The sequence below is a fragment of the Plasmopara halstedii genome (assembly GCF_900000015.1).
Source record: "Plasmopara halstedii genome assembly, contig: Scaffold_525, whole genome shotgun sequence".
In the NCBI taxonomy this organism is placed as follows: Eukaryota; Oomycota; class Peronosporomycetes; order Peronosporales; family Peronosporaceae; genus Plasmopara; species Plasmopara halstedii.
Window position 1 is genome coordinate 980472 of NW_020187445.1, and position 10909 is coordinate 991380.

General features: G+C 45.6%; 2 protein-coding genes across 2 annotated transcripts; one reads left to right on the forward strand and one right to left on the reverse strand.

The window, feature by feature from the left end:
• Positions 1-4641: 4641 nt before the first annotated feature.
• On the forward strand, positions 4642-4854 carry PHALS_10824 (uncharacterized protein; the record flags this gene model as incomplete). Its single annotated transcript, XM_024726318.1, has 2 exons — positions 4642-4692; positions 4756-4854. 2 exons carry the CDS (start codon positions 4642-4644, stop codon positions 4852-4854), a joined length of 150 nt encoding a protein of 49 aa, XP_024577007.1.
• A 5664-nt stretch (positions 4855-10518) lies between these two features.
• Positions 10519-10829, reverse strand: PHALS_10825 (uncharacterized protein; the record flags this gene model as incomplete). The annotated part of the gene is made up of 2 exons (XM_024726319.1): positions 10519-10541; positions 10622-10829. 2 exons carry the CDS (start codon positions 10827-10829, stop codon positions 10519-10521), a joined length of 231 nt encoding a protein of 76 aa, XP_024577008.1.
• Positions 10830-10909: the final 80 nt, after the last annotated feature.

The window sequence follows — 10909 nt, forward strand, 5'->3', positions numbered from 1 at the left end:
TGTACATCAAACCATATTGTTCATGAGATTATCCTTCCAAGAAATTGGCGTCTGTGTCGGAATGATGGCAGCGTTGAGCTTATTATAAACTTAAACGATACGCCACTTGCCGTTCGGCTTCCAGACACAAAACGTGGGTGTTGAATAGGGAGACTTGCTCGCACGCACCATTCCTTCGGCGTGCTTCACAGAAAAGAAGGCGTCAATGACATTGCAATGCTCCTGAGGCATGGGCCATTGGCGTGTTATGCAGTTTTTGGTTCCCGGAACCAGGTCGATCTCATGCCGCACACCTTGGTCCGGAGGTGGAATCGACGGCGGATCTTCGGATTCGACGTCTTGAAATTCATTGTGCTCAGCACCCTCTTGGTTTCCTCTAGGACAGCTTCATCCAGAAGCCACGATGATTTGATCTCCTCTTTCGGCTGTAAAATGACCTTTTCGGCTAAGTTGTATGCCTTTAAGACATCGTCGAACTCTTCGAGGGAATCTCGTCCGGCTCAAGAAGAGCCTCCACCTTAGGAACTACCTCGAGGGTGATATCGCCGACTTTCTTACCTGTCATACCGTTAACACCTATTCACAGAGGTTGTACGTCTCGGCTTGGCCCGTGGCAACACGCACCCAACATCGTACAGTATCAGCTCCACTTCCTGCTCTACAGCATCCCTGATGATATGAACAATATCCTACGAAGAGCTGCTAGCTCCGCAGTCTTCGTCCAGCGGATAACGTGCCAATCTACGCGCACCTAAAGTGCCTTGTCCAAGATATCTCGGACCTCGTCCGACCATGCCACTCGTGGCATGTAGCAACCGCTTCTATACCTGGGCAGTGCTCAGTGGGTTGCGTGCTGCTACAGGTTTAGCCCGCGAGCCGTGCTCGGGGCTCCTGTCCGATACACTCTCGGTGTTCACCTACTCGGATACTTCGATATTCAGCACATTGACCGTCTCAGCTCAGTGCTTTCGCTTCAGTAGCGGGATCTGTCGAGCGGAAGACGTATTCCATTCTAAATTCTCAGACCGAACGTAATTACTAGCGCAGGGGGGCCGCCCTGTGAGCAGCTTCCAGTTGCTGCACCTATGCTTCATCGAGGCGATTGGTAATAATACCACTCCTCAGAAAGCTGAGTGATCGGGGAGCCGACTCGGTATCCGTAAGGTTCAAGATGGGCTCACGTCGCACCGTTGGCGCGCCTCACCCTCCTCGTCTTCTCATGCTGGGAAATGAGTGTCCGACTCGTAGTCGACTTCCTCCAATACCTTGGTGAGAAAATTCGTCGCCCGAGGCGGGCGCGTTGTGTTGCGTTCGGTTTCCGGGTGTTTGGGATGTGCTTCCCGTAAGGCCGCGGATGTACTGTCTAAAGATGCACCTTGTGCAGAAGAAGAAGGGCTTTGCACGCGGGCGACCTCGGAACCAGCCAGGCGTGTCTTGTGTGTCGCAGACACAGTGCATATAGAGCGTAGAAGGTTTAACGTTGTTCTTATGAACGTGAAGGTGTCTCAGACACGCGAGCCTTGTATGAGGCGACTGTTAAATGAAAATTGAGGATACTTACAAATTTAATGATGGGAGTGTAACGGGGTTACATGTACCTTTGTAAAAAGGACTGGTCGCGAAAGATTGTGCGACCGTACGTAGGTGTGTATTACACAGCTAGTATAATCACCCAGTGGTGCGATCACATCGTAACAAGTAGCCACCACGTGGCAGGATTGCCAGTAGTAGTGCATATTACTATATTAGTTAGGTGTTTCTATAATAATCAGGATAACCTAGAGCCTTAGAGATTGGCGGCTCTACCGCAGATAAAACAATTAACATACAGTTTTGTTTTTTAGCAGAAGTGTTCGTAAAGCTTTAGTACTTACTAGTAGCGGATTGCGATTTGCTACACTTACACTAATTCTCTGAAAGACATAAGGTCGGTGACCTTAGCTTAGCTTTATCCAAGCAAAGAGCTACGGTAGCCCCGCTGCACTCAGGGCCAAGTAGAGGCATCAGCTTTCTAAGCTCATCTTGCATGCCATGAAGCAAATAAGAGAACTGCTCCATCCTCACAGAGGATCCGTCGTAACGACTCAGGTGTAGATTGACTACGAGTGCAACCAAGTGCAGCGGGGCTGCCGTAGTTGGTTAAGTTTGGTGACCATCGTTCCATACTTAAAACCAGCACGAGTTTAGCGGATCGCAATCCACTTACTCCAAAAGTAATTACAACCTTAAGACAAGCGTAAATGAATCTTCCGTAAAAACGTAGACTGTCTTTCTCGGTTTTGTTTTCGGCAAAGCCGCGTACATCCTAATCTATAGTTTTGCCTATCAATATTGTAAAATCTATTTGAATGTATAACTACTGACAGTCCAGCCACGTACTGACTTTTCGTTTAAATGTAGCCACATCATCGTAAGGTCACACCATCATGTGTGAGCCAAACTCTTCATACCAAGGCACGTGAGACCTCGTTACACTTGCTGATTCACAATTTTCAAGCGCAAAGAAATCATTGAGACATTCTCTGCGACATCTTAGGAGTGCTCTCGCCGCCTAACCAGGCACGATCTGTATAGATCGCAAAGCGCACCTTCCAAGCCAGCACTCACGAAACTTAATCAAGGCATACTCTATCGCTAGAAGCTCTCTTCATGAGCTGGTTAGTTTCGTTCCTTGGGCTGGAGTTATCGCGACTTATACGAAGCAATTCGCTCTGAACCCTCATCATTATGTTGCAATATCGCACAAACAACGGCATAATCACTTGCGTCACAGACAACATTAAAATGCTTATCGTGGTGTGAAATCGCAAGGACAAGAGTCTTCCTCAAGCCTTTCTTTTCTTCGACAAATACCGCCTGGTCATCTTTTGATCATCATCAATCAACATTCTCATCGATAGGATTTGTTTGAGGTTACACTAACGCTGCATAATTGCGCGCGTATGTGTGCAAATAGTTGACAAATACCAATCACTAATAGTTTGACTTTACCGCAAACAATATATTCGCCCACAAAGCTACCGAGAGCGGGAATTTCAGGTGCAAAGAGAATGACTTTTATCCGGTTAGCGTAGAATTTATTATCTCGAATTACCTGGAAGACTTGACGAAGATGATCAAAATGAACATCGGCATTAGACTTTAGCAAATAAATCGTCAAAGTACTTCGCGAAGACGCTATCAATGTACGAAGAAGATGTGTTTCCATTCTGTTGAAAGTCGCGGGAGCGTTCTTGAAACCCTGTGGCATACAGCATTCCAATCGGGGTACCGACTGCAGTTAGTGGTGTATCATAGAATATCAGATTGACCGCACTGAGATCAACACTCCCAATCGTTCTATCCTGAATCATACCTTTGCGTAGAACCTGAGTCTGAGGAGGTTTGATCGTAATTGTCAATTTGTTGAGAGCGTTAAAATTGCGCTAGCAATTTGTTTGTAGCTTTCTTCACACAGAAGATTGGACTACGACGCGGAGATTTGATCTCACGCCTTATCAACTGGCGGCATCACCATCATGACATGCGAGAGTTCATGTTAGAGCGATGTAAAAGCGCAGTTGTCAGCACAATAAGCCAATTTCATGCAAATAATAATAATCGTGTTATAAATTGGAGATGTCGCGACGAAAGTTTTGACGCATGATTTGTTTTGAATTAGAATTGACTTATTTTCAAGCAGGTGTAGCAGTCACCCGTCAAGAGCATGTCCAAGAGACTCTAAACCGACAAATCGTTCATGCCCATCGGCAGCTGTCAGTGAGGCACTAGTCTCAGGCTATACAGTACATTTTGATTTTGTCATCAAAGGTAGTGCTTAGATTCCAAATATATATCACTCGGGTGTTGAGCTACTCAAGTGGTTTCGAATTCATGTCTGGTTGAAGTGTACGATACCATCCTCTGTGCGCCATTTTATGCGAACACGTCGAGTCAAATCTTCCAATGTAATAATATATATATATGATTTTTACCAAATGCGGCAATCCCGTTAGAAAAAGCGCTTATACCCATATTACTGCCTTGGAGTAAATGGTGGCTTAGGTACGAGTCGGCAGACACGTCACCAACGTCTCCAACAGCACCCTCCACGTTCGAGTACTTACCTTGCTACGTACAAGTGCAGATTATATTGCCCCACACTATCTGTTGAAAGCTCAGCTGAGAAATTGCGACTGCAATAAAATCTTATGTGGAACGATGGAGCTTAGACGATCGTGTTGATTATAGCATCCTATCTTCGATGACCATAAAGAAGTAGACTCAGCATTTATACGATCACATTGAACACCTCTACCTATTTTCTTAGTATGATATTCGTTTTCTAATCGAATGCGCTCATCAAATATTCGTGAACCAATTTCCATGCGGCACAACACTCGTGCTGATTGACCGCTGAAACTAGCAGGAATGCTCGTGCTCGTGTACCGTATCACCGCCCTTGAGACTATCTTTTGCTTTCGACAAGCTTTCGCTCAATGTCGCATCGTCGCATGCAACTATGATAATGAACATTACTGTAAAATCGAAATTATCGTATTTTTACAGTGATATGATGAACATTTTCACGCTTACAGACGAAAATTTTCTCTACCCTTCGTGCAGATAAATCCCTTTCGCGCTTTGATGCAGATCATTGTGATGGCGCGATCGGCATATTCCTTCTATGTTTGCAATGGTCCCGACCATGAAGTGTGACTACGAAATACATCAGCAAAATAGAAGTCATGTAGCTTGACTTGAGCATATTGGTAGATTCTTTGTGTAGAAGAGTCTGACGAACCTGCGAGAGACCTTGTGGAAAGCATTCGTCATGCGCGAGTTGCGGCGAAGTTCTCCCTTATACTGCCGTAGGGCTGCCCAAATTAATATTTCCGACTGTTAAAACAAAATCGTGCCAAGTAGATGACAACCTTGAAATTGATTGCAATTAAGGTCTTTAGTGTAATTTGCTACCTCCAAGCCTTTCTTATCACGTCATTGCGGGCGTCATAAAGTTGTGTCATCCCTGACGCCATCATATGCCTACTGGTCTCGCTCGAGGAACATACAACCTTATCAGAGCCTACTTTTAAACATTCATCCTTGCGATCATACTCCGCTGTCACACTTAGCGCAATCCTACAAGTGCTTGCAAATCTGCTAGTCTGTGTCGGTTCATGGCCTTGATTGATAAAGTCGCGAGCATAAGCTCCGAAGGACATAGCATATCTCCACCGCGCCCCGTCAAGCAAAATTTTTAACAAGCTTAAAACGCACTATACAGAGACAAGGCTTCTACTTTGATCTGAGAATCGCTGCTCATTTATCCACGTACATCTAGATGGGCAGAGCCGGCGCAACTCTCTCATTTCTCCAGCACTTAGAAGCTCGCGTGCCATCTCAGATGTAGCAACAAATTTGGTCACGCCGCCTCTGTCCAGTTCACGGACACTCCGATTATAGTTGAACTGCACTTGTAAGCGACTTCCTGTCTCCATTGTATGCGGCAAAGTCAGCATTACTGTAAGACTCGAGCGTCATTGGTTTGCTGCGATCAGACACTGTGCACAATTCAAGCCCCATTACTTTACTACTTCAATACGTAGAAATGTATACGCCAGTTTCCAGTCTCGTACGCGTGACGAGCGTGTCTGCAGCATTGCTTTGCGACTCGCGGCTGCAACTTTCAGGCGTAAACGTTCTGCTGTCCGTAGCAAACTGCCAACGAGCGATCGACTCAAGCGAATAGTTGGCATTCCCCCGTCGTTGACATGCAGCACATAGCTCTGCCGTAGCAATCGTCACCAATTTGTGTACGCGTAGCATTTGCGGATTCCTGCCTGAGTGCTCACACCAGATTGCCGATATATCACTCCTGATCGAGAGCATTGAAGTGAGCATCGCGTGTCTTAACTCTTATACCAAAAGACTCTGACATCTGTATGGTATTCCTGATCAAGCGATGCCATTGCCAGGATAATATGCTTAGCAGCTTACAGATCCTGTTGCTGTAACAAAATTGTCGTCGACGTCGAAGCCAGCTGCTATATTCTTTTTCATGCCGAACCCGAAGTACAAGCGCATGTCACTGGTACCCCCGCTTTACACATACCTTAGTGAGTCTCACATGTAGCGCAATTAGCTCTCCTGCTCTTTACCACAAATGCTCATCTATAGGTCGAGTGCGACATCATTGATGCTGATGACACAAGCGGCTTAAGCTGTTCGATTTCAATCTTCATATTGCTCGGGACATGCCGCAACATCTCAAGGTCATTATTCTTTTTGACCTTGACAAAATAATTAGAAATGTTGACATGCCTTGCCAATACCCCACGTTGTTGCGAGTCCCAAAATCGCCTGTACAGTCAACATGCCTATGGTGCAGGGAATGTAAGTGCACAATCCATATCGCACGTAATTAGTTACGTTTTTTGCCGCTCACCACCCCATTCGCGTCATTTTGGGCTTTTGAACCCCGCTCGCTGTGTAGCATATTTGCTTTGATCAGTCGCACGATCGAATTTCAGACGCCATTTTTTAAGCATTAAGCACCTGAAATTTTTCGATCGTTGCCTCGCTCCAACCTTCAGCTTTCGTGCTGCACATAACCTCTGCGTGCGACTCAGGGAACGCGCCATAGCCGTGCATAACGGGCGTTACTGTTTCCGTGAGCTGACTCATATCTCGTGTCGCAAGCATCGTGCTAGAAGACCCCTTGCGCGACATGCGAGGCACGTATCTAGGGTTTCTTACGACAGGAATTGACCGTTCGTATGCACGCACATTCGGAGGAAAATTTCAATCGGGTAACACGATTCACTGCATGTTGTTCACTTCCAGTATGTCGTTGATTTACGTGAACAAAGAAAAAATGGTGAAGTGACAGATATTATGGCCCACAGGCCTTACACCTTCCTATACCGATAAGTGCATCCACTTCTGATATAATGGAATTGATGGATATACAACTTAGCTGGATAAATAGTTAATCATAACCACGCAAACACAAACATGTGGTTTACACAACATGTGCGATGAATCTGACCCCATCACACAAGTCTTCACTCAAGAATGGGTTCAACAATATTATCTTCAAACTTCTCTCGACTCTGAAACTTGTGGATTCGTGATCCCGAAAGAATAAAAGCAATAAAGACAACCTGCGCTGACGACAAGCGCAGAGCAAAAAAACACCTCGAACGGAGGATGCAAAGGCGCCTTTCCGTCAAGCTTGGATAATGCTCCAGTTCCACGTCGGTCGTACTCTCACACGCTGAGCCAAAATCTATCAACGACCAGCTTAAGCGGATGACGATTGACATGAAGAATCCATTGACGAGATCGGTCATCCAGCTTTTTTTGCGATACCATGAAATTGATCGTCGTAATGGTTTCACGGTGATGGCACCTTAGAGTTTGACAAACTCTTTGGCCAAATGGATCTCGGACCGCGTTTTTAGCTACATCGAACCGATTACACGTGCTGGAGAAAAATCTTGAAGTCTCATATACATACCGTCCACACGTTCTGAAATCAACACTTTAATGTGATCAAGGGTACGTGCAACCGAATCCATGGATGTCCACTATTTGTATAACGTGAGATACGTGATATGTGCTTTTGCTCTCAATTTTCCCATTTAACACCGCAGAATCGGGTTCACTCCGATATCAAAGATGCTCGCGATGCACGTGCGGTCATTTGTCAAATCCACGACGATAGGGGGGAGAAAAAAGGAGGCGGCAAATCCCCTAACCAGAGTCCGTTTTTGGACCCGCATCGAACGCCAAGGCAATATCGAGGCAATCGCGAAGAATACGACCCACGAGGCTTCCACGTGTTTTCGTTCGCTGGATAACCCAGCCATTTCACTAAGAACTTTCGACCGCGGACGATATTCACCGCCACCACGTTCTCGACATGGAGGAATCAATTTCCGAGTCGATCGAAAAGAGGGGATGTGACCGAAGATGATGTCCCCTCTGCTTCTTCTATGCTAGTCTGTCTCGGAATTGCGATTGACGAAGGTGGGGAGACTTCTTTTTGCTGGTGTACCGGTAGATAATCGAGGTGTTCGATCGAGTGTCGAGACGGATCACTTGCAGAGTTCGCGATCTTACATGGGTTCATGAAAAATTGCCTGGGGATGCAATCAAGAATTTATATTAGGCGATTGAAGCAGGCTTTGCGACATCTCCTCTTGCGCGGCTAGCGTATCTGATGATGCGGAGCCTCCTCCCAAGGTACCTCGCTCTGGCTCGAGTGGATATGCTTTTGAAGTCATCGCCAACCTAATCAGCAGCCATCTACTTCTTGTCAAGATTCCAACTCTCACAATCCTTCCTTTGGCTTTGAATTTCACGATGTTCGTGAATTATAAGATGATGCTGAGGCGACGACGCCAAGGGGGTTCAATTTTTGACTCTCGTGTCGTCGAAGCTGTGGCTCTGAGGCCATGTTTGTATAGCCCTGTGTGATATCCAGGTTGGAAGTCACGTCGTCGTGATGATAGGGCTTGAAGGTCCTACGCAGAACATTGAAAGTGTCCTTAGCCAGGTTGGCAGGTCGATAGTGTAAGCTTTCCGTGGCATGATACTACTCGGAATGGACCGATGGAGCGATGTGATAGCTTCGAGATACTCAGACTTGAGACCGCATCGTATGATATGTTCTCAGTAGTAAGTAGTACGTAATCCCAGTAATAAAGATATTTTGCCTTGACGATCTGCGTATTCCTTTTGTAAATCTTGTGCATTGTAATCACATTCACACAACTCATAATGGAAGGGGTCAGGGCGTCCTTGTACTGCAATTTCACATTTGCATCATTGATTGTATCAGTTTATGAGGCAACGATTTGGTGAGCTCCTCCTCCACTGACCCCAGAGACACCACCAATCGCACAAACAATGAACCGAATTGCTCATAGCAAACTCTACCGATGGTGAAACAACCTCCATTCTGCGAGATTTTACGGAAGCTTCTCAACACATCGCTGACCTCTCGGTTGGCACGTTATGTTTATCTAACGGTCTTCGGGTGTACCGCAGTAGCCATTCCACGCGAGCACCGAAAATCGAAACGAAACCACTTATGATTCTTGTATTACGATCAGAGACGATGGTGTCTGGCACACCGTGATTGCCAAGAACATGACCAATGAACAATATAGCCGAACCTTCGGCATCGATGAAATCGCTTCATGGAGGGATGCGAACAATCTTGCTGGGTCTGTCGATGAAGACGAGCACCATCAGCATTATCGGGAAAACCAAGGATAAAGTTGAGACCGAATGACTTACAATAGACAATAGGAACAGGGAAACTCTGCAGTAGCACTTGTGTGCCGCACACCCTTCACGCGCTGACAAATATCGCATGTCTTCACGTATCGTGCACCCCACTTGTACATGTGTGGCCGCCAAAATTGGATCCGCTCATGCTTGTGTCAAGGCTCACTGAGGCCGGATCTCTAGGCGCGTCCATTAAAGTCAATTTTGGACTCACGAACTGTTGAAGTAACGTCATACGCAGTACTTGGATGCAGCAGAAGTAATTGCATCCGTAGTTAGCTTTGCTACCTCTAAGCTTTTTATATGACGTCATCATACAGCGGGTGTGTTTGCTCGTTCGATGAATTATCATTTCAGAGCCAACCTTCAAGATAACCTTCTCGGTGCCACAAACTCGTCATAATTAGTTGCGAAAGAAAGTTTGGGCATTGTGGTGTCTGTAGCACAATACTAATATTTGATGCATCCAGCACTGCACAATCTGTTAAAGTAATGATTCTGCATCTGATGTGCTAGAGCAAAGCGTGCGCTCACTCTGATTATTCGGGACGGCTAAATATATTTAAGCAAGTGGCAGTGGTTGACAGACAAGTAGTTCCGACCCGTCTATCTGACAGTCGTCGATCCCCTATTCTGATCTTCCCTCAGTGGGACCACGTGTAATGGGCTACAATTAACCATTACACAAATTACACCTAGTACCTTCTGTATGCATGGTAAGAAGTGATAATAAGAAGGCAACAGTATGAGTATCCAAATGCATAACATATTATGTCACAAGCTTCTGTGTGAATCAGAATGCTGGTTTCTTCTTGGGGAATCGTACCGGCAACAAGACCAACGTGTCTCAGTCTTTCGAAGTTGGTTCCGAAGGCCATACACTTCTACTGGATACATTCCACAAAAATTGATATTCCAGCTTTTCGAAGTTCAAGCTCCGTACAACCACGATTTTGTAGAAGATGAAGCTCATCAGTTTATCTTTAATTTATAAAGCAGGAGCCCAAGGTTGATGAGTAAAACTCCCGGAGCCCTGGGGGTGTTATGCATGTAGCTGGAAATCGTTTACTGTCGGACGGAAGGATTGGACGTTATTTGGTTTACAGAAACACAATACTGACACAGTATTAAAGAATTGGAGTACGTGACTTTAATAGAGTAATAAATGTCATTTAAAGTAACAATTAAAGCACTTAAAATATTACAGAACTGTGAAGGCAATGTCAAATATTTATGACATTAGGCCTCATTCATCCAGCGCTCTATCCTCAAGAACCGCTAAAGACATGATCTTATTGATTGCTACCAGCTGAACAACAATATTGATGGGAACAAGCAAAACTCAGTAGCATAAGAGCTGGAGCCACAGATGATATTCTGTTCAGAATTTTGGAGACTTGGAACACAGGAGACAACGGAGACAGGAAAATATCGCCGATAATGTGAACAAGAACTACGTGACACTCGTCAGCCCTGGCTTTTCGAAGATTTGCACGGCGTGGATGCTGTGATTTTGCACCGCCGGATGTTTTCCGTATGGCATGTGTCATTGAGCGGAATGAAGGCAGCAATGAGACGCTGAAAGCGACATGGAGGTGCGATATCCACGCTACAAGAAAGTTTGCATCAA